Source organism: Vulpes vulpes, chromosome 4 (assembly GCF_048418805.1).
Source record: "Vulpes vulpes isolate BD-2025 chromosome 4, VulVul3, whole genome shotgun sequence".
Classification (NCBI taxonomy): Eukaryota; Metazoa; Chordata; class Mammalia; order Carnivora; family Canidae; genus Vulpes; species Vulpes vulpes.
In genome coordinates, this window is record NC_132783.1 from 81,696,009 (window position 1) to 81,719,085 (window position 23,077).

General features: G+C 57.6%; 1 protein-coding gene across 2 annotated transcripts in view; it reads left to right on the top strand.

The window, feature by feature from the left end:
* The window catches only part of UNC5B (unc-5 netrin receptor B), a 78,151-nt gene that overhangs the window by 41,284 nt on the left and 13,790 nt on the right, over positions 1-23,077 (top strand). For both annotated transcript variants that reach the window (XM_072756237.1, XM_072756236.1), the window contains exons 2-3: positions 18,627-18,851; positions 22,732-22,875. In XM_072756237.1, coding sequence (XP_072612338.1) covers positions 18,627-18,851; positions 22,732-22,875 — 369 coding nt within the window. The remainder of the gene's footprint in view (positions 1-18,626; positions 18,852-22,731; positions 22,876-23,077) is intronic.

Consider the following 23,077-nt stretch of genomic DNA (forward strand, 5'->3'; position numbering starts at 1 on the left):
GGGCAGTCCTCCCTGGGGCAGGGGCGGGCTGCGGCCAGGTGTGTGAGGAGCTGTGCCAGGTCACCAGGCCTTGGCGGCTCCCACGGGCGGCCAGCATGCCTGCTGTGCGCCAGGCCTGTGCCGAAGCCCATCATGTGTGTGACCCATTCAAGGCGGGTCACGTCCTGATACCCACTTTCCACTCTGACCACCTGCTGGCCAAGTGCAGGATGGGAGGCGAGGGCTTGCAGGTCAGAGGCTCCTAGAGTGAAGCCCTGGTGCTTTCAAACACGCCACCCCACATTTCCCCCCCAAACCCAGCCCTGTGGCCCCCCAAACACCTGGCTTCTCGCTGAGCTGTGTGGAGGGGCTGGCTTCCCTATACCTTTCCTGGAACACCTCTACTCTGAGCATCTGCGAGCAGCAGGACACGCTCTTAAAGAGCATCCTTGTAGAGGAAGAAGGTCCAGAGAGAGGAAGGGACTTACCCAAGGTTACACAGCTTGGGGCATCCCATGGAACCCCTGGAGTTACCTCAGAGAAGCACAAGGAAGAACCAAGGTTGGGCTTTGTCCAACTGGCTCCCACCAGTGCCCATCTGCTCCCAGGGCCACCCAGGCCCCCACCCTTGCCCCACCCTACCCCAACATTGTCTTTTCTCTTGGGGTTGGTGTCCAGCCAAGCAGAGGATTCACCAGTGGGTAGATTTCCTCCCCGGAGAACTAAACATCCAAAGCACCTCTTCCCCGTCCCTGTCCAAGGACCCGCCAGTCCCCAGCCTGAGAGCCAGCTGGCAGATGACAAGGGATAGGCTGAGCCTCAGGGTGGGAAGCGGATAGAACTGTCCCAGCCTCGCCTCATGGCCAGGGTGGAGGGAGGGTAGGTGTAGCTACCTTTTTCATTAGAAAAAGAATCATGAGTGATCTTAGCCGTGGACCACCTTTCACAGGTTGTAAAGCACTTTTGCATCTATTAGAAGAACCTCCTATTCTTCTGAGATGAGGAAACTGAGGCCCACAGAGATGAAGTGGTTTTGCCCCAGCTCACATAGCCTTAACATATGAGCAGGATGTGAAGGTAAACAAGGTTTCCTGAGCACGCCAACCAGACCCCGTGCCAGTTACTCTCACATAGGTGACTATTTACCTGAACGGCAGGTCTGGGGGGGTTCATGTGGATCTCCTTCATTTTATAGATGAAGAACTTGGGGCACAGAGAATATGTGCGGTGCAGTGCCCTGCCCACAGGCCAGTCGTGGACCTCGGCCTCCTGTCCCCACTCCTGACATTTAGGGGCGGACAGCCCCAGGCAGTTCCAGGTCTGCCCATCTTGGATGGTGGAGGGGGGAAGATGCCCGCAACAGCACCGTTTGGGTGTGAGCCAGAGCCTCTAGGAGACAAACCAACCTGTGTCATTGTCCCTTTTGGTGGAGAGAGGTAGGGGGCACACAGGGTCGGGCTGGAGGCTGTAGAGCCCACTTCCTTTCATGGCCCAGCACAGGGGAAACCCGGAACTACTCCCGCCTCCTGGCCAGAGGATGGCTTCTCTGCTTTTGTCAAGTGTCTCCAGCTCTTGTGTTTCCATGCCTGAGATCCCCAACTCAGTTTGAGAAAACATACCTGAGATATCCAGGGTTTCTTTGCAAGGGCTCCACCATAGGGGTGGCAAGCAGAGGGGCTCAGGGATCTACCCCCCCAACCCCTTTGCTCACAACTCCAGGGAGAAGGTGGCAATAGGTGGAGGCAAGACAGGCAGGCTGGGCCTGGGAGTTTAGAGGCCTCTGATGGCACCGGGTGTGGCTATAATCCTGCTGGCTGGCCGCCCTGTTCCCTAATTAAAGTGTCCTTTTGAAAATGCCCTCCGGTTCAGGCCCGGCAGTGCTGGGAGAGGCGGGCACCTCCCAGAAATCTCAGCAGCTTTCTCACCTCCCCTGGAGGGCTTCTAGGCTCAAGGCCTTGGTCATCCTGGTGAGGCTGGGGGAGTCATGCACACTGAGGACTCAGGCTTGGGCCCATCCTATCATGGTCACTGTCCTCTAGGCCCACCTCTCTCCAACACCCCTTGCTGAAGGCAGCCGGCTGTCCTGATCCAAGAGCCTGGAGAGCCTGGATCAAAGGCTCCATTGAAGAGGCTTGTTAGAGCAGGGGATGCCAGGGGCAGAAGAACAGCTGGGGGCAGGTAACCAGAAGACTGAGTCACCACAGGCCAATTGTGTTGAGTGGGCAGCGAGTGGCTGGAGCCAGCTTTTCAGGCTGGGAGGAGAGGCTAGCCGAGAGGCCCAGGAAAGGGGGTGCTGGCAGAGGTTGCCACCAGAACTCCTCCGCCGGTGAGCAAGCTTGTCCCTATGAGGTCCCTTTGCTCAGGGCAGCAGGCCAGCTGACCTGGTCAGTACTGCGGGCTGGGGCCAGGGCCAGCTCTTGAGTCTCCTGAGTCTTTCCCACACGTGAGGCCCAGAGTTCATGGGGCCGGGCTCAGGGTGCAGTGGGAGTGGCCCATGCACACCATGGAGGCCAGTCACAAAGGAGTAAGAGCCACCCCATTACTGGGCCAGGTGGCCCCAACTCTCTGAGCTCTGTTTTCCCCTTGGGTTAAATTGGGTGAGTGGAGACAGTTCGAATCAGAGATGGTGGAGTCTTTCATCACTTGATTGGTGTGGCTGGGTGTAGTCCTGTGTTGAGAAGGAGTCTGAGGCCCTGTCCCGACAGGTCGACAGGTCGGGATTGGTAATTGATTAGTGATGTCTGCCACAGGCTTGGGAGGGGCCAGTCTGCTGTGCTTGCACCTCAACTAGATTTTCTCTGCAGCGCTCATACTCTCTACCATGCCAAGCTTCTGAGGCCGACAAGGCCTCCCTCATCCTGGCTCTGCCTCTGGATCCTGAGATGCCAGTGGCAGTTAGTCTCAATTTCTCCGTCTCCAAAAGGTGGGGGAGAAGGCTTTCACTGCATCTCTTAGGCCTTCACTCCCCAAATTCAACATTCTCGGGATTACCGGGCCCTTTCTGACACCCTGCCCTGTGCAAGATGGAATGTGCATGTGCTCTGAAACCTTCTCCCTGTGTGGACCTGTGTCCTGCCTTTCTTTCACTGGCTGTGTGGTTGGGGACAAGCCCATTAAGCATGGAACGTGGGTTGTAATGTAGGGTGATGGTGCCTCTGCCCGTGAGATACAACCGTGCACGCAGAGTGCTCAGCCCCAAGATGTGGTGCTGATGAAACTATCGGAAGGGCTGGGTCCTTTGCCCGCTCCTGACCTGGGCTTTGGCTGGGAATTTTGATGAGGGTGGGGTGGGGGAGGTTCGAGGAGAGTTTCAAAGCATCGCAGGCCCAGACTTTCGGCTCTCCGCCGCGCTCTGCTGCGCCGAAACCGCAGCCCCAGCCTGAGCTGGCTTCTCCGTAAACTCCCCAGTCCCTCCCTCTAAGCAGCCCCATAAAAAGGGAGCAGGGCAGGAGGGAGTCCGGCTGCAGACTTTGTAATTTGGCTTGGAGGCGGCTCCTGTTCGTTTTAACCAGGCTGTAATTACGGCTGGCACCCAACACCCCTCATTACCGGAGCCTGGAAGGAGGACTCTAATTATAGCGTGCTGGGTCCCGGCTGGGGTGGTGGGGGGCCAGCAGAACTGGGCGCTGCAAGGCCAGCAAACAGCCCTCTGGGGTGGGGCCGTGGGGGCCTTCCCCGAGGCTCCTCATTTCTCTTGCTTCCAGAGTCATTCATGGGAAGGGTGGGTCATAGGTCGAATCGAGGCCTCTTAGGGAGAGAGGACCCAGAGTTGCCCAGGATTCATCTATTCAGGCAAAAAAAGCATTTGCGAAGCGTCTGCTGTGTCCCGTGCTGGCGCTGGGCGTCAGCAGTGGGCACATATGTGCCATCCAGCCAGGGATGGTGTTCAGGCAGAGGATGCCAGTGAGGACATCCTGCTGCTGAAAACATCTGAGTATGTCCACGCTGGGTGGCAGAGAGCAGTGCCCCGAGGCTTCAGTGGCCCCAGTGGCCCCATTCGCTCCCTCCCCGGCCTCCCTTGGCACAGTAGGGTCTCCACCCCAGTGGTTCAGTGTTGTGACTGCCCCCTGGGATGAGTCGAGGAGCTGGGGGAGACTCAGGCATTCAACAAGGAAACACACAGATGAATATATAACTAAAAATGGTGGCAAGAGCAATAAGGAAAAAGAAATACCAGAGGAAGAGCCAGGGCCCCGGGGTTGTCAGGAGGGGCAGGCAGGGCTCAGCTCTCTGGGAGGTGACCTTTCAGGTGAGGGGTGGCGGGGTGATGATGCAGCATTCCAGGTGTCTCCACTGGAGGCCAAGAGAATGAGAGGCTTGCAGCCTGGAATCTGACGCTCTGAGGTGTCCCCACGCTGGCTGGGAGCAAAGACGGCAGTGGGATTTCTCCGCACGTGGTGCAGAGGGCGCCAGACGGTGACTGTGGGCCTACAGTCCAGGCCCAGCTCTGCCGGAGTGCTGTGTGACCTTAGGCCAGTCACACCCTCTCTGGGCTTTGGCATCCTCACCTGTGCCCTGGGAGGCCCCTGTTGGCCACAGGCCTCCTTCGCTGCCACCGCCCCTGGGTGTTTGGAGAGGCTGTGACCAGCAAGTCTTGTTCAAAGACCACATTTTGGGGACGCCTCAAACTGTGAAGCAAGGGCTCTGCAGCCGGGATGGGGGGGAGGGCCAGAGGGCTGGGGCTGAGAGCTCTGGGCTGAGAACTCCACGCTGTCCTGTTCTCTTTGCTGAGTAACTAAGAGCCACCCGGAAGCAGACACAAAGGCAATTGTCCTGAGCTGGAGTCAGCCCCTAGCCCCCCAGCCGAGAACAATTGGGGAGGAAAACCAAGGCCGTGTGTCCAGCACGGAGTGCGGCATCGGCGGTGGCTGGGAAAAATGCCGAGTATTTCTCAGCTAAAATTAGACGCCTACTAAACCTTTTACATCAAGGGCAACCTGAAGCTTCTATTGTTTTGAACTTGCGATCCCAGAGGATGTGGGGGCAGGAGGGTCTCAGGAGTAGCATGTGACCGTCCCCCTCTCAGGGGCGGGACCAGCCAATGCCAAGCCAAGCCCTGCGCCTGGACGGTTCCCAGTAAGGAGAAGCAGACTAGGGGACACAGATGGACAGACACGGAGGGAAGGGGTCTGGCTGGCCAAGGTCACCAAGCATGGGGGGCTGACATAGCTCTGGTTTCCTACTGGAGACATTCTCCCTTCAGCAGTGACACTCTTATACCCTGGGCTGGGGGGCAGGGGGGGGGGGTCTAGAAGGAAGTACAGGAAACATAAGTAAGAAAATAAATACGAAAAATAAGTCAGAAAATAAAAAAATAAAAGAGAAAATAAAAAATAAATAGGGAAATAACTCTCCATCCTTTCGGGAGGAAGTGGGCATCTTTCTTTGCTCGTGGAGGACAGGTCCTGCCACTGGGCTCCCAAACCTGGCTTCAGATCCTTCCTCCGCCGCTGCTTGGTGACTTGGGCCAGTTTGCTGAGCGACATCAGGTAAACAACGGAGGTGGATATTACAGCAACCTCACAGGGTTGTTGCACAGGCCGTATAGATGATGTAGATAGTGGCAATGACAATAATAACAATAACACAGCTTATACTCGATAAGCCCTTTTGAGGTGCCAGACACTGCCCTCCCTGCGTGATGTGAGCATAAAGCGTGTTCAGTCCTCCCATTTCACAGATAAGGAAACTGAGGCCCAGAGAGGGTACGGAGTGTGCCAGAACACAGGTGCCGGTGACAGCTGTCATTATTCTTACTGCCACACACCGGAGCCGATTTAAGCTAAGGTGGCCGGCACCATGCTACCCTGTGATTCCTTTGGTTCCTTTGGAAAGGTCTCCGGCTGGATCCTAGAAAGGGAGCTGACTCCATTAAGCACAGTTGTGTGTGCCAAGTGTTTTTATATTTCTGTTGGGAGGCAAGAGGGCATAGAGCAGTGGACCAGCGGCAGCACCTGGGAGCTTGTTAGGAAAGCACGTTCTCAAGCCCCACCGAAGGCTCACGGGTGATTCCGGCTCATGCTGCCATTTGAGACTCCTGGCATGGAGGTGAAAGATAGGGGCTTAGAGTCACGGAGATCCAGGTTTGAGTGCCAACAGCCCTGCTCTGTGACCTTGGGCAAGTTGCCTAGCCTCTCTGTACCTCAGTTTCCTTACCTACAACCTGGGGATCGTGATGAGAGTACTTGCCTCAAAGGTGGTTGGGTGTAGTTGCTCTATACCAAGTGCTCCGTGTGGGGTCTGGGAGGGGGCTGGTCTGTAAATAGCAGTGGTTACTGGCTACCCATGTGACTCAAGGCCATGGGAAAGAGAAGGCCGATCTGCGTGGCCTGGGAAGCCCCCGAATCCCAGCTGGAGTGCAGCCCTCCCTCCAAAGCAGCCTAGCAGAACCAGAGGTAACCCCACTCTCCTGGGGCTGAGGGGTCGAGCGAGGGCAGCTGAGATGGGCACGTCCTCCCCACCGGGCTCCTTCCCGGTCTTTCAGGAGCCTTCAGTGTTAACCAGAGAGACACATAAACTGCATGAGGCTCTTTTCTCCTCCCCTTTCTCGGGGAAAGAGCAAAGGCGTCTCCAGGGAAACCAGGTTTGACATTGAGTCTGGAGACAGGGTGATCTCCAGACCCCGGGCTCGTGGGGTCAGGGCCCTCAGCGGCACGCAGGTGGCCTTGCGGTCTCCAGGAGTGTGTTTTGGCTCTTGTCCTCACCACCTGTGTGTTTTTGACACCTCCTTGGAGGCCTCTGGGGAACCCTGTGCTCCTCATCCATGCCTTCCTCCCCACGAGGAGGCTCCTGGGGCCAGGCTGGGCAGAGAGCACAGCCCCACCTCCAGGCTCCTGGAGAGAACCCTCCCACAACTGTCCCCAGGTCCCCGGAGCCACCCACATGCTTTCGTGTCATGTTGCACTTTCACACCCCTGGCTGCAGCTATCTCTGCGAAGCGAGCACAGTTAGGGGCACGGTGCTGTGTCCATTTTACAGATCAACCCAGGCCCCAGGGCGGTGAAGCAACTGGCCTAGTCATGCAGGAACTATTCCAGTGTTTTCCTCCCACAGAGCCACGCTTCTCCCATAGGTCTTTTCCCTCTGACTTCTTTACCCCCTTGGAGAAACGCATGGAAGATTGACACATTGAGGCTATCATGTGACAGGCTCAGGGCCATGGGACAACTGCCCTGAAGTGACACAGTGGCAAAGCTGGGTTGACCTACGTCCCGCTTGCTCCAGCGTCAATGGAACAAGTGCTCTTCTCCATGCTGTGTTTCAGGCTCTCTCCGCCCCTCTGCTGTCAGCTGCCCCTCCCTGGAGAAGAGCCCTGTCAGGGTGTCCAGGGGCCGGGCACCTGCCCTCTCACACTCCCTCTGGCTCCAGCTCAGAGGTCAAGGGGAGCGGGCCGAGCCCTGAGCCAAGGAGGCTCAGCAGTTACATCAGCAGGTACAAACAAGCAGGCAGGAGCAGGGCCGGGAGTCCCAGGGGGGCCGGGGGTGGAGCTCCACCTGCCCCACGCGAGTCTGTTTCCTTCACTCCTTCCAGCTTGCATCAGCCTTTTTTGCAGCTCCATGTCATCACTGAGTGGGTCCTCACTGAGTGGGCTGGGGCAGTGGCTGGGAGGCTGGGGAGTGGGGCGCCTAGCCGGCACCTCAAACCCAGAGGAACACCCTAGAGCTTTTGGTCAAGATGTGGGCCAGTGACCCTGGCAGCCCCAGGAAGGCACATCCACCATTTCTTAACTGCAAAAAAGCAGTACTAAAAATTAGCCAGAGCACGGGGCTGCCCACCTGGCAAAAATAGTTGCACGCTCCTGACATTGTGTTCCCAGCAGCCCTGGGACAGCAGGGGGCAAAGCAAGTAAAAGTGACTCCATTTCCCAGAAGGCAAGATTGAGCCCCGGAGGGAAGCTCACTCAAGGTTGCTTCACGAGCTCCATGTGCTTCAGCCCAAGAAAAATATGAGGGATTATAGGGGCCTGGAGAATGAGAACTCCCTATGGCAGTCAAGGTGGAAGTAGTCAAGGTGTGCTTCCTGGAGGAGGTAGGCTGGCTCCCTAATGAGGAGGAGGGAGCTACAGACACAGCTGGAGATTGGTTTCTGCACTGTCGGTGGGTTAGCAGGCAGAGGGGCAGCCCTGTGAAGCTGGGCTGGAGGCAGACAGAGTAGGAGTCAGAGTCAAGATGTTGGATCCTTCACCTTGAACTTTTACTGTGAGCTTCCCATGGGTGTGACCAAAGCTTGGCCCAGCTCACCAAGGCCCTACCATAGGTGGTGAGGACGTTTGATGAGTGAACGAAAGAGTGGTGGTGAGTCCCTACCCAGCACCCTGTCTCCCTCGAGGTGCACCTGAGGAGCCATGTGGGTCCTCCCCTTGTCCTGAGCCATATGTCTCCCCAACGTCTTCACCGCTGACGACTCAGCTGTTCACCCAAGCCCAGGGCCGGGGTCTCCCCGACCGGTACAACCGGAGAGAGGCAAGGGCAAGAGCACTGGGCTGGGTGCCAGGATGCCCACGCTCTAGTCCAGCTTTGCTTCAGCCCCGCTCTGTGACCTGAGACCCTTTACCCCAACCCCTGGGAGCCCGAGGCTACACCGTCTGCCTCCCTTGGGGCCCCTGGAACCTTAGCCCAGTCCTGGCCTTGGGGAAGACGCAGAGCAGGAGTGTAGATGGAGACCAGTGATGGAAGCCACCTCCCCTGGCTCCCGGGGCCTGAGCGCAGACCCCCGTGGACTCCAGGCTCCAAAATGTACCAGGAGGAGCCCCCCGCACCGCTCCCCTCACCCTCCGCTGCCGGTGCGCTCAGCTTTCTCTTGCTCTGTCCCTCTCTCTGTGTCTCCACCTCCACCTCTGTTCATCTCTCCTCCTTTGTCCTATGCCCATTTCACAGATCGGCAAAGGCCAGGGTCTGCCCCCCCTTCTCTCTGGCCCCGCTGGGGCTCCCTTTGTGTGAACATGATGTCAGGATGCTAGGGTTGCTGCAGGCACTGACTGGCTGTCTGCCCTTGGACAAGTCACAGCTCCTGTCTGGAAGTGAAGGGCTTGGACTCAGGTCTGAGGGCCCCGCGGCCCAGGCTCCTCCCTGCCTCCTGGTGCCTGCCGGGTGGCCCACAACCACACTGGGGCAGGGTCTGGCCGGGCGTGGTGACCGTGCTGACGGCAGCAGGCAGCGATCATAGCCGATTTTCTGCTTGGCAGTGTGTTGGCAGTTGTCTGCCCTTGGCGAGGAGGGGTTGTCCATCCGCATGGCAAGACGCTGGGAAGGAGAGGAAATTCATGCCTCAGGCACTCTAAGAAAGGCCTGACCCTGGACTTCCCTGGAGGGCATGCAGACACCTCTCCTGGAAGGGCGACAGGGACACAACCACTGCCCCCTCAGGCAGCCTCTGAGCCAGAGGCTGTACCCATGGGCTCGTTCACTTCCCCGGGAGACAGGGACAGGACCCTGGGCATCTTTCTGCCCAGCACCCGAACATGCAAAGCCAACCTGACGTCATTGCCCAGTGGCTCCCCGCACCAGCTCTGCATCCTCTCCAGCGACCCGGGACGCTGTGCCAGGGTCATCAGCCCAGCTGGCCTGCATCCATGATGTGTGAGACTGTGCTGAGCACCAGAGAAATGCCTTGTACATTTGGCTTGTGGTCTCAGAGTCCTCAGTTAATGGCCTTGCAAGAGAAACAGAATATGCAGCTGTACATGGTATTACCTCAGTAAGTCACAAAATATGTGTCATGTCTAAAAAAGTCCAGGAGGACCATTGTCCCATGTTAAATCTGGTAAACTGGGGGTGGCTATGGGCGGTTTTTATTCTCATTTTTCTTTCTTCCTAAATTGTAATCAGAAAAGGCCAAAAAACAAGGCCAAGAAAAGGCCTTCATTAGAAGGAAAAGGAGGATTTTAAAGATAAAGTCCCTCCTCCTGCCCTGGGAGTCTAGAGCCCGGTGTCTCTACTGGCTCTGCTGCTCAGGTGCTGTGTGATTTTGAAGCCAGGCCACACCCTCTCTGATCTCCACGTCCTAGAGGACGTGGCATTTGTTAGTGGCATCCTAGAGGATCCGGGTTTCCAAAGGAACTGCCTCCCATGGCTCAGGTCGGGTTGGCCCAACCTGTGCACAGTCATCTCCTCTGGCCACTTCCTCCCACCTCCACCTGCCACCCCAGGTGTTGGAGAAAGTTCTGCATCCCCAGTAGGCCCAGCTAAACAAGCAAACAGGATTTCCAGGTTCTCCAGGAGCTTGCCTTCCAGAGAGCAGACCTGTCCAGACACAGACAGCAAACAATCAAATACAGGAAGAAGGTATTCCAGAGAGAGATGAACTGTCAAGGAAAACACACAAACAAGCAAAACAACAAAAAACCCCAAGACAACCTGCAGACGATACGGGGGAGAGCCAAGGAGGGTCGGTGTCCATGGGGCGGTCAGGGAGGGCCTCGCTCGGGAGGGGCAGGTGGCACTGGGGTCTCAGTGACCGAGAGTCGCCACAGGAGCACAGGGAGATTGGCCAGCGGTGTGCCTGCATTCCAGGAGAGAACAGCAAAGGCCCTGTGGAATAAAGGAGGCATATTCAAGGGGCAGGACCACGCCTGAGGTGGGGCACTTGGAGCATGGTGGCAATCAGTGGGTGAGCATCTGAAGTCAGGGGGTTCGGTGACAGGTGAGACCTCATTACAGGTGCAAATGGCAGCCAGAGGGTGCAAGCAGGAGAGGGAGATTTCTCTGTTTCACGAGAGGGCTCCGGCAGCTGTGAGGAGAGGGGATCGGAGGGGGAGGTAGGGAGCACAGAGAGGAAGTCCTGGTGGGAGGACATGGGCTTGGGGACTGTAGTGGGTGGTGGGGGACAGTCCTGTGGTTTGAGGCACACCTTGAAGGTTTGCCTAGCAGCATCCAGGTCCATCAGCAGCATGGGCAGGATGCCCGGGAGGAAGGGGAGGCCTCCCTAGGTAGGACTGGAACAAGTCAGACACACCCCATGCCATCTCTGAATGGGGGACAGATGACCAAATAGGATAGAGGGCCCCCCATGGGCCAGAGCCACAGCCATTGCCTTAGAGCATTGACATAAACAGCCCTAAGAACAGAGTCACTGTCCCAGCCCTGGCGGGGCTCTCTGGGGATCCAAGGGGAGGCTGGTGGCCTGTGACCGCAGGTAGGGTCTGCAGGTGTCGGCTGGGGTGAGTGTGTGTGTCTGAGTGTGACATCTCGGGGGCCGCAGTGGGCTAGCACAGGTCCCTCCAGGCTAGGATGGATCTCTGCTTGTCTAGGGCATCCAGAACAATCTGGGACTTGTCAGGCCCTCAGAGGTAGCGAGGCCAGGTGCTGGGGTGACAAAACCAAGACCCCCTTCCCTTCTGGTGAGCTGGTAAACTCTGGTGAGACTCTATTTGCTCATCTGCAAAATGGGCAGAGAAATAGCTAATCCCTCAGGGGCACTGTGGGCCAAAGGAGGCCTGTGGTTTAACAAGAAGAGCTTTCTTGGTAGCTGTGAGCCTCCGTCTGCTCCTCCTTGACATGAACCCCTCCTCCGCAGGATCGTTGGATTGATGATGTTTGTTATCACACTGCGTGCTGGTGAAAGGTTATAATCTAGAGTGTGATGCATAAGAGGGCTTTGAGCGCCTTGTCTGTGAGAAGAGGTCAAAGCAGAGTGCCCTCTCCTTGGGGCCCAAACCTCCAGGCATAGTGACACCCCGGCATCTGAGGCTCGGAAGGGAGCCACCAGAAATCAGCCCTGGAAAAGCCCAGGCCTAGGGGGTCCAGTGGCCAAAGGAGAGGTGTGCGGGGAGCGCCTGGACTCTTGGGTGTGGAATACGCCTCCTCAGGCTCCACTGAGCATCTGAGGGGAGCCCCAATAACCATGTGTCCCTCCCGACTTTGTAAGTCATGTGTACCCCAGTTAAATGGGGGTCCGGGCTCCCTTCCAGAACCCTATGCCTACCCTGGGGCCTCAACCCCAAACCTCCCATCAGCTCCTTTGCTGCCCTTGAGCCCTTCCAGGGGAGACATTTCTCAGGATCGGCCAGGATGCAAGCTCCTGCCCCAGGTGGCCGTCCCAGTGAGGCCACTTCCCGTGGCCAGCACAGGAAGTGATGTCATGGGCACAGAGGGTATGGGAAAAAGGGCTGTGCAAGGGGCCTCTTTTGTTAGGAGTAACTCTGCGTCCCCCAAGCCTGCCAGTCCCCATTTGTCATCAGTAACGGCCATTGTAACTGCCTCTGAGGGGGGCCCCGGCCTGGACCCCACAGCCGCCAGAAGCCAGGGCCAGATGGAAGAAGGGCTTTGTGTTCAGGGAGGGGTCCTTCCATGGGGGGGCGTATGTGTTTTTAAAACATAATAATAAGTGGGCTCCCCCCCACACACTCTCTGCACTCCCCACTGAGCACATCAGCCTCGCGGTGAATGGAAGAGATTTTCCATGCAGTGGGAGGTCAAGTCTGGCAAGAGTCAGCCCGCGCGTCCAGGGGCTGGAGACTGTGATTGCTGATGATGAATGTGCCCAGCGTGGGGTGTTTCTCTGTCCCTCACCTCCCGCCTGCTCCTCTGCTCCCCTCCTGGCCCTGCCCCGTCGGCGTGGGCCCGCCCGCCCTGGAGACGCAGGGCCCTGCTCCAGATGCCCACCTCCCACTGCTGAGCCTGAGCCTCGGGCTCTCAGGCCTGGCCTTGTCACCACCGGGGGACCCCAACCCAGGCCCTCCTATGAACCACTGCAGCCTCGTTCCGCGGTCCCTGCCCCGTGGCCAGACCAGAGGTGGCCCCCGCTGAGATGGGTGCTAGTGGGTTTCCACCCCAGGCTGGGGTGGGGGGATAGAGGCACTGCTGCCCTGGCCTGGCCTGCTGTCTCCCCCGCCTGAGCCCCGAAGCCGAGACTGCGCTCTGTCCCGGCTTGGCTCCTGATTTGCTGCGTGATGTTGATGAGTCACTTTCTGTCTCAGCTGGTGGAATGTAGAGCTCCAGGCCTCTCCGATTGGGACTCCTCTGCATCCCATCGATGACCCGAGAGGTGAAACAACCTTCCCGAAGTCCCAGTGGCGGACTGGAGATTGGAACCCGTTGCTCTCAGGGTCACTGTAAGGGAAGCGGAAGCCCACTGGCTTCCCTGAGCATCTGGTGATAGCCTCTCTTTCAGGAAATGTCTGGACCCTGTAGCCATAGCTCCCCCTCCTCTCTGGGGGAACCTCTGGAAAATACAGTCTCTTCACTTTTGTCCTGAGGCCACTTTGTTCACCTCTAAGGCCCTGGCTCCTGCTTATTCTAGTGGCTTTGATTCTGAAACAAACCTGTGGCCTTGACCTCCTCCCTGCCAAGTGAGGGAACCTGTGTCCCCATGCTGGGCCCTGCGCAAGCCCAGCCCCCCAGAAGGAGCATTCAGCCTAGCACGGCTCCTCCCGTGGGGTGGAGATGGGGCTCAGGCTCCCGGCTGTGTCCTGCAGGCTCCCGCTCCCCTACTGGGCAATGGTTATTCAGTCCCGAACAATGTGGGGAACACCAGGGAAGGTGAGTTGTGCTTCTGCTCCCCAAAACTGCTAAGGAAGCTTGGAGCCACCGGGAGCTGGGATGCACCTGCCAGCCCCCACCCTGGTCACCTCTCCCACATTTTAAGTGGGTTGGGAGCAAAATGGAGCTTGTCCATGAGGAAGCCATGGGGGGCGGGCAGCGGTGTGCAAAGCTGCATCTCATGAATATTTGAGAGCAAGGAGAGAAGGCCAGGGAAGGCGCCTACACGCTCCAGGGGCTGGGAAGCTGTCACGCTGGAAGAGGAAACACTCTTTTGTGAACCTCAGAGGTTAAAATTGTGGCAATGGTGGGAAGCTCAGACAGCACATTTCAGTTGAAAAGAAGGACTTCTCTGTTAGGTCTGTTCAGAAGAGGACCTGGCTCAGAAAAGCAGTGGTGAGTTCCCTGTCCCTGGAGGTGTGTAAATCAAGGTTGGATAGAGTGGCTGGTGGGGGGGAGGAGGTGTTGGACAAGACAGCCCTGATGGTAACCTCTCTCCCTGTGCATCTGCGTCCACATGAGACCAGCTGACAAGGGCCCTTAGACGGGCAGCTGTAGGTAAATTGGAAGTGAGGGTTTGAATGGCACCCACAAGGGGTCCCACCTGGAGGTGCTGGTGGTCCTCTTGATCTGAGGCCTGGGGTGGGAGGGCCTGGGCCTGGTTGGGAGAGCCCAGCTGCAAATAGTGCCTCCCCCCTCCTCCCTCTCTGGGTTCCCCCCATACTGTGCCTCAGGACCACAGTCTGTGCGGGGCCTTTGAGCTAGGAATAATGGTGGCAAAAAAGGTGACCACGTGCAGGACACTCGCTTCTGGAGTTAAAGATGGACCCAGTAGGACACCGTCATAGGCCGACAGGTTCCACTTATGGCACCTTCCAGTCTCAGGGTGAAGGAACCAGAGTAGGGCTTGAGAGGAAGGCCAGCAGCAACGCCGGTCCCCGGCTGGGCTGCAAACCCAGAGCTCCTGAGCTTTTCCAGGGTTTGACCGTCTGTGGCTCCACCTGGCCCAGGATGCGTCCTCCTTCCCTCACGTTGGGATAGCTGGGCCATTCGTGCATGTGGCTTTAGAGGCAGCTTGCATTTTAAATGAGGACTCCTATTAGAAAAACACACTTCACGTGGGACCTTTTCCCACCGGCAGGAAATCCAGATCCAGATCCGGACCTGGCCTGGCCGAGGCAGGGTCTCCTCCCCCGGGGGTGCCTCTCAGGTGTTTAAGTCTCCTCTGTAAGGATGGCACTGAGGGGAAAGATGTAGCGAAGCCAGGGTGACAGGTGACGGAGAGACACGGCCCTGCCTCCCATTGACCAGGTGATCTTGCTATGGGGCAAATCCCTAGGAGCCCCATGTCTTCATCTGGAAAATGGGAAGATAATCCTCACCTTGAGGGTTGTGGGAAGTAAATGGGGCAAAATACTTGAAATGCCTGGCACATAGTGGAAGTCAATGCCAATTCCAATTCAGAAGTCAGGTTTAGGTATCCAACCACCCGGATTCACTTCCTAGCTGCATAGCCCCGTGCCAGTTACTTCATCTCTCTTAGGCTCCATTTCCTCATCTGTAAGAGGAGCTCAATGAGAATACCTACCGCATAGGGCTGTGGTTCCCAAACGGTGTGCCAAAGCACCCCAGGGTGCTGCACACGTTCCCAGGGGTGCTGTGGGAAGTTAATTCATCTGGAGGAAAGACAGCCGTCCTGAACAGCTGCCAGACACCGCCACAGCTGTTAGCTCAGGATAGCTTTCGATTTCAAAATCGAAAAAGAATCACGTGATACCCTGCTTTTTCCCTTCACAGGCTGTCCTCTCTCTGCAAAGGTGGGAGGTGAGCATTTGGAAGGACTCAGACAGATGATGGGTGGCAGGGGCGGGGGTCCAGTCTGATTGCAAGACCTGAGGAGTTGTGCCGTGTGCAAGCGGCAAGCACATTCCCATTGCTAGTCGCTGTGGCTGTTTAGGAGTGGAATACAAATCTTATTTTTTCTTTCAACTTACGGGTGTTGTTTTTTCAGATGGCTACCAGGTTGTTAGCGCGCACACAGACACAGACACGCAAGCTGTTTGGATCTAACTAATAAACAGAACCACTAGGAATTTCTCTTGGCCTTGGGGTAAAAATTAACCAAGACACTAAAGACCAAAGACGTTTTGGAAGCTCTGTGTGGGTTGTTGCGGGACCCAGTGAGTTCGTAGGAAAGCATGAGGCAGAGGAAGGCCCCGGGGACCCTGAAACTCCATCACCCTTCTTCCTCCAGGCTGGCCCCTGCAGGACAGGCTCAGGCCACCCTCAGCCGGGATGCCTGTGGAGTCTCCCTGGGCCATGAGGGCCCAAGGCAGGGCCAAGGAGGAGGAGAGGTGTCCAGCCTAGCTGTTCGCCAGGACTGCCCTGCCCCACTTTTATTTAATTTGCATTCACTGAGCACCTACTCCATGCCTGGCAAGCATCTAGTCTGCCCATGGTCCGCCTGGGGAGGGATTCTCAGATCAGACCTGATCCTTCTTGTCTCCCGGCAGCATCTGAATCCAGCACGCCTGCCTTGGGGGGTGGGGACGCTGCAAGGGGACAGTGGCTACATCAAGAGCCACCCCCCCTGCACTGCTGTGCCAGAGAGGCACCCGTGAGGATGCCCGGCCGCAGTCCTGCCAAGGCCAGAGAGGAAGCTTCATGCCGGGGTGGAGAGGAGGGCTGGGGCAGGGAGGGCAGGGCCGGGGGCCGCCAGACCCGGGCCTACTGCACTAATGGATGTCTAATGTTTACTTTGCTCAGCCGCGTCTGCGCCTGCTTTATAAATGAGCCGCATTAGGGTTATAAAACAAAGTCATAAATACAGCCTGCAGTGCCGCAGAGAGCCAGGGCAGCCATCACCTGGGGGCTGCACGTTAGAAGGTAGAGGTAGCAGGCACCTGGACCCACAGGCTCCCACACACCTTCTCTGGGGCTGCTATCCCCCCAGGGGGAAGCCTGGTTCCCCCCCCCCCATTTCACAGATGAGGTGCCTGAGGTCAGTAAGGGCTGCAGTCTCCCCAGGCCTGAGACTGAAGCAGGGTGCTGGCAGTGCGGGGTGGGCACGGAGCCTTGCCGGTGCTCTGTTGCCCACATGCCACTGGGAGACCCAGTGCCCAGTTCCCCGGGCGCTGTTTCATCTTGCCATCAGCTGCCCAAGCTCCCAGACCCTCAGGGTGGCCAGTCTTCTAACCTCCAAAGAAGGTGTGTCTCCCTGCCTGGCCGAAGGATGTGGGTGTGGAGAAGCTCTGGAATCCTCAGTGCTATTCCCAGTGTAGCTGCCCACAAGCCTCGGTGAGACAGCTCTTAGAGTTGTAGGGTCCTGGCTGGTGTCAGGATCTATTAGGATTCTCAGATGCAGGGACACTCACCATGTTATGGAGCTACTCCAATGACACGCAGTCTGGGGTCCTGGGTGGCATCCCAGACGCTGGAATCTGTTTATCGGGTTCAGACTTTGGCTCTGTCTCTTGCTAGCTCTGTGCCCTAGAACAAGTTTTTTAGCCTCTCTGAGCCTCAGTTTCCCCCCATGTAAACTGAAGACTTGCATAAATACCTTATAGGGCTGCTCCAAGAGTTAGGTAAGTTAGCTGTGTAAAGTACTAAAAACAGAGCACCTAATGTGAGGCAAGTGTTTGTTGCCATTTTCATGCCACAACTTGCACCTGCTATGTGCTAGGCCCCTCCTGGGCACCCTTGCTTGTCTAGCTCATGTGGTCCTCAAAACAGCCTGGGGGAGGGTGTTTACCTCCCTGCCACCTTCAGAGACAAAGTAACAAGCTCGGAGTTAAAGGGCTGTCCTAGGACCACACAGAATATGCTAGATGGAGCTGGATTGACACCTTCTGGCTGGCTTCCCCTTCACTCCTGCAGGTCGCACACAGGCAGCCTACCCGTGACCCAGCACCCAGAGCCAATGACAGCCTGTGCATGCTCTCAGAGCCCCTGCAGCCCCCCGCCCCCACCCTTAGCAGGAGCTCTGGGGTCCCCAAAGGGATGGCACAGCTTGGCATGCCAGGCACACTTTGTTCATTCTGCTCTTGGAGAACGGAGTGTCCCCTTGCCCCCTTTGTATATCGGGAGCTCCCTAGGGCCGAGCGTGTCCCATCGTGGCCTCCTGGGACCCCACCCCACTTGAGGGACTGGAGTGCTGGAAAGTGACAGGCCACAGCTGGCAGTGAAGGGCTGGGCAGATGCACACCCTGCAATTGGATTCATTCCCTCTGGAGCTTCGCAGAGGAGGACAGGCCCCCCCACCGCTTGTCCCAGCCACCTGACTGTTTGACACTTCGTGTTGGAAAGTCAATTTTCCTAAGTGGACAGTGGACCAATAGGCTGGCCTGGCCTAGTTTCCCTCCCTCCCGGCGCTGGAAGAGGCCAGCCCCTCTCCCTTCCTGTTTGTCTCACCTCCTGAGGCGCTGCTCTTTCCAGGGGGCAGGCGGACCAGGGTTCCCATTTGGCCCCTGGTTTGGGAGGACGTTGTTGAGACCCCAGGCTCTGCAGTTTCCTTGTCTGTTGTCAGGGTGGAAGGTGTGGGTTTGGCCGAGGTGGGAAAGGCTAAGGCGTGGGGCAGAGACACGGCTGGGGAGGTGGTCTCCCCCTCTATGCTGCGCCTGCCTTGGGTTTTCTGGAGGAGGAGGCCCTGTTGGAGGGCCAGGCATCAAGGAATCCAGGCCTGGTGCAGCCATCTCACATCACCCCACCTTATGCCTCTGCGGGTCCTGGCTCGTCTCCCCACTTCCATCAGCTGGGGCTGCAAAGGGCAGCTGTGGCTTCAGGGCAGAGCTGGCCTGCTTTGTGCTCCGGCCTCAGTCCCATTCCAGCCCTTCGTGGATGGGGGCATCACTGTTAGCAACTGGAGGGTAGACTCAGTAGGTCCAGTGCAGGGGATACTGGGGAGGGCTAGAGGGGTCTCCTCACCCAGACGGGTCACTTCAGCTCTCCGGGCCACTCTGACATCTCTGTCTGTAAAGAAAGAATCACCCAGCATTATAGAGCTAGGACTGGCTCCAAAGCACAAACTCTTAAAAGCTGGGTGGGCTGGGGAAACCGAGGCCCCCAGGAGTGCCAGACCTTGCCCAGGTCACAGCGCCGTCCTCCCTGGCGTCCAGCTACCCACCCCTCCTCCTAGCCTGCAGCCTCACGAAGCCCACCCTCCCTCCGCAGGCACTGATTCTGGCAGCGAGGTGCTCCCTGACTCCTTCCCGTCGGCGCCGGCTGAGCCCCTGCCCCACTTCCTCCAGGAGCCCCAGGACGCCTACATTGTGAAGAACAAGCCCGTGGAGCTGCGCTGCCGCGCCTTCCCCGCCACGCAGATCTACTTCAAGTGCAACGGCGAGTGGGTCAGCCAGAATGACCACATCACGCAGGAGGGCCTGGATGAGGCCACTGGTGAGCCTGCCTCCCTGATCTGGTCACCCCCAGGACACCAGGGCAGGCCCCGGGGGGTGCCGGGGACACTGCGTCCTGGGCCTGGCTCCACCCTGGCCTCCATGTGGGACCTCACTCGGCCATGGCAGCCCCCTGGGCCTCAGTTTCCCCTCTGGGATTCATCCTGGATCAGCATCTCCCCAGTGGTTGACCACATGTCCCAGTCTGACTTTGGTTCACCAAATGCAAGAGCCCCGAATCCTTGCTGAGTGCTCATTGCCATTTCTGGTTTCTCTCCATCTCCCGCCTACATCAGGGAGCAGTCTGGGGCAGGGCTGGGTTCTTACAGGCACACACGCATGCACACCTCAGCCCCTGCTATGCTCCCTGTGTGATGGAGAGGAACTGCCCTCGGCTCCCCCTACCCCCCGGCCCTGCACGTACCCCAAATCCTAGACCATCATTCATGTTTGTGGGAAGTGAGTCTGTTCCCCTTTGTAAGAATGCTGCGTCTCCTTCATAGGCGTCAGCTGTTTTCCTTTTAAAGCCCAAGGTTGGTATTATTACGGAAATAACCATAGAGGTGGTGCTGGGACAGAGCCCAGATGCTGAGAGTAGGGTGCATGTGGGGTCCCGGGCACCCCCCCAGCCGTGCCCCTGAGGCCAGGTGGAGGCTTATCTGTCCCCAGGTCCCTCAGGGGGTCCTTTCCAGGACTCAGGCTGGGACGGGGCCACCCGCTGCTGGTGACCTGCAGGTGGCCAATGTCAGGCAGCCCCAGCCAGGCCCCGGCTCTGAGGGCCCCTCACCCCACAGCCCGCCTCAGCTTTGGTTCTACTGTTACTATCTCTTGCCTCATCCTGTTCCTCCTTTTTCAGCCTTTTCTTGTTTCCTTCTGTCTTTCCCACCTGTCCCTTCTCACCCCTGTCTCTCTGTCTTTTTATGTCTCTCTGCTTCCCCCCAACATGCTCTCCTCACGCCCTCTCCCTTCTCCCTCCTTCCAACTTTAATTTTTCTTTGAAAAGCTCGCAGATTTCAGAACCATCCAGGCTTAACACCATACCCCAAAATGTACTTAATGCCACTCAACAGTAGATATTAAAATGGTAAGTTTTAGGTTATATAAGATTTTGCCAAAATTAAAAAAAAAATAGATGTGGAGTCTCCTGCTTGCCCAAACTCTAAAAATTTAAAAATCCCCCCCCTTTTTTTTAAAGAGAAAAATAAAAGAAACATACCCTCACTGCCCCCATTCTCTGGCTGTGTGACTCTGGGAAGTCACTCACCCTCTCTGAGCCCCACTTTCTCTCTTTGTAAACTGGGATGGTAACGGAAGGTGCTGGTGGGAATGGAACAAGGTGGTGTCTGTACAATGTTGAGCATAGTGCCAGGACCAAGCAGGCATTCAGTAAACCCCCTGTCTTCCATCCTCTTTCTGGTTTTTTCCTTTGCCTCTTTCCTCTTGAAGCCTGTCCTTATTTCTCCATCCCCCTGGGCCCCACCGGCCTATATCAGGGGTCAGTCGTGGGGGTCCAGACAGAGCAAAGGGATGGTGTACCCTGCTGGGGTCTCTCGCAAACCCTGCAATTACTAGTAATAGTAACAGCATGGCTCCTACTCCCCTGCTACTAGGCACACAGGCCCTGCCAGCCCCAGAAATTGGGGCACTCTAGTCCCCATTAGCTACAAAGAATAGACAGTGGTCCTGTGGGCACTCCCTTGGCAGCAGTGTGGCTGGTTCCACCTCAGCCTGCTGCTCCCCGCCCTGGCGCTCTCTGGGCCCAGGAGAACAGAGGATGACAGCTGTGGGCCAGAAGAGGCAAGATGAGCCCACCCACCAGCTCCTGCCAGGTCGGGGCAAGTGGCCCAATCCTGGGTGTCCTGGCTCAGGCGCCACCTGCCACTTGGCCGCTGTGCCGGAGGGGGACACCTGGCGCTGGGGCCCAGGTCTGGGAGATGTAAGGTCCCGGTCTCCTCTGTCTGCTGGTGACCGTCACCAAGGGGTTGAGCCCCACTGGGTGGTGGTTTCTCTGTCGGGCTGTTGGGTGCTTCTGGATGGGATGACCCCCTTAGGAGGGACCCCTTTCCAGTTTCATAGCCTGGTGAATAAGGGGCAGGGGTCCTGGCTGTGCTGCCCCAGGTCACACAACATTGCTTGTCAAGCCACTCCCCCAAGAAGCAGCCTCTTCCCTCCTGGTGCTCCCCAGTGGCAAATCCCCAGCTTCCTCCCATTTAGATCCCTGGCCACCAGGAGGAGGTTTTCCTCACTGTCTGGGCTCCCAGTACAAAGGCCATCCTACCCCATAATCCAGGACAGTTAAGGCCACGGACTTCACTAGGAGAGGTCCAAAGAGGTCATGCATTTGGGGATAGAGCTCTGACCAGGGCAAGACCCCAGATAGCTGATCTCAGCTCTGCTGGCACCTTGAGGTAGGACTTGCAGCCTGCCCCCCACCCTCTCTGAGCCTCTGTTTCCTCACATGGGAGGAAGGAGCTGGACGGGATCCAAATGACCTTCCGGAGTAGATTTGTGTTCAGCCTTGGCAGAGTAATCCTCGTGCTTCATTCAGAGTTTACCCTGAGTGTCTAACTGTGATGAGGCAACTGAGGCTCAGAGAGGCTGAGTAACTTAGTGAAGGTCACACAGCTGGGGAGTAAGGTTGGGGCCAAGAGTTGCCAAACCATCCAACCCTACACCTACTGTGTGCCCACCATGCCACAGTACCACAGAGGGTACAGTTGACCATCCTGCCCTCAAGGGGCTTATCAGAACCCATGTGTAAGCATTAGAGGATGAGCTGGGGATACACTGTAGGGCGGAGCAGCTTTAAGAATTCTGAAACCAGGGTAGTCAGGAAGGGCTTCCTGGAGGACGAGGCCTCGCAGTCCTCCCATAGGCTTTGGGGAAGAGCTTTGGGTGGGCATCCTAATCCAAGGGGGTTCACTCCTTTTCTGAGCATAAAGGGCTTTGTTGAGGATTAGCAGAAGAGTGGTTGATCCTCTCTGGGTAGCCGGTGGAACCAGTTATCCAGTGAGGCCTCTAGGCCCTGGCAGGGAGCTGTTGAGAGATGGGGGGCTCCCCAGAAGAGGGGCCTCCCACCAGCTCCAGCTCCTAACCAGAGAGAGGCCACACGCTCCCTTCCTTCACGTATTTGTGGAACACCTCGTCTGTGCCAGGTCCTGGGCCACAGCAGTAAACAGGGCAAAGCCCTCTTTATTCCCCTACAGGAAATACATCATTAACACACCACCACAGTGATAGGTGACAGAGTTCCAGATAGTGGTCAGTGCCGTGGGGAAACCAGGCTGGGCAGGAATGATCACTGCATAGCCCAGTGCTCAGCGGGGCACTTTGAGAGTGGGTGGGGGGTGGGCCAGGGTCAGGGGGGCCGCCCCTCTGGAAGCGAGGCCCAGCCCAAAGCCAATAGGGACTAGGAGTCCAGGGGGCACAGAGAGGACAGGGTGTTCCAGGCAGGGAACTGGATATGCAAAGGCCCTGTGGCTGGGGGTGGGGTGGGGTCAGGTGGGGTGGGGGAGATGCCCAGTGAGGCTGTCGTGGATAGACTGTGTAGGGCCCAAAGGCCACGTGGAGGATCTAGGCCTTTATGTTGTGAAGACTGAGGGCACAACCAGGGGAAGGACCTGGCATTTGTGCATCTTGAGAAGCACACATTGGCTTTAGTGCAGGAAGTGCATTCGCACGGGGTGGAGGCTTGCACCCTCTGTGGCCATCTTGGGGTGAGTGGCTGTGGCGGCTCGGGGGGGCCGGAAGGAGGCAGAAGGGATAAGGAAATAGATGGAAACGGGAGGCATTGGCAGAAGAGAGGCAGAGGTCACGGTGCCATGCCCCGTGCTTCACCTCCACCGCCCTGCGCCCTCCTGACGCCTGTCTCCTCCTCTCAGGCCTGCGGGTACGGGAGGTACAGATCGAGGTGTCACGGCAGCAGGTGGAGGAGCTGTTCGGGCTGGAGGACTACTGGTGCCAGTGCGTGGCCTGGAGCTCCGCGGGCACCACCAAGAGTCGCCGGGCCTATGTCCGCATCGCATGTACGCCGTCCCGACACCCCCACCCCACTCCCTGGGGGCCCCTTCCCTGGCTGGTGCATCCTGGAGAGAAAACCCCCCATCTGTGGGGGGGCATCCGCAGCGACATCAGGGCACATGGGTGCCCGCTCAGAGAGGCCTCCTAGACCCAGACCTGGGCCAGCTCAGGCCACAGGATTCCTAAGGGCCCCTTTCACCTACTTGG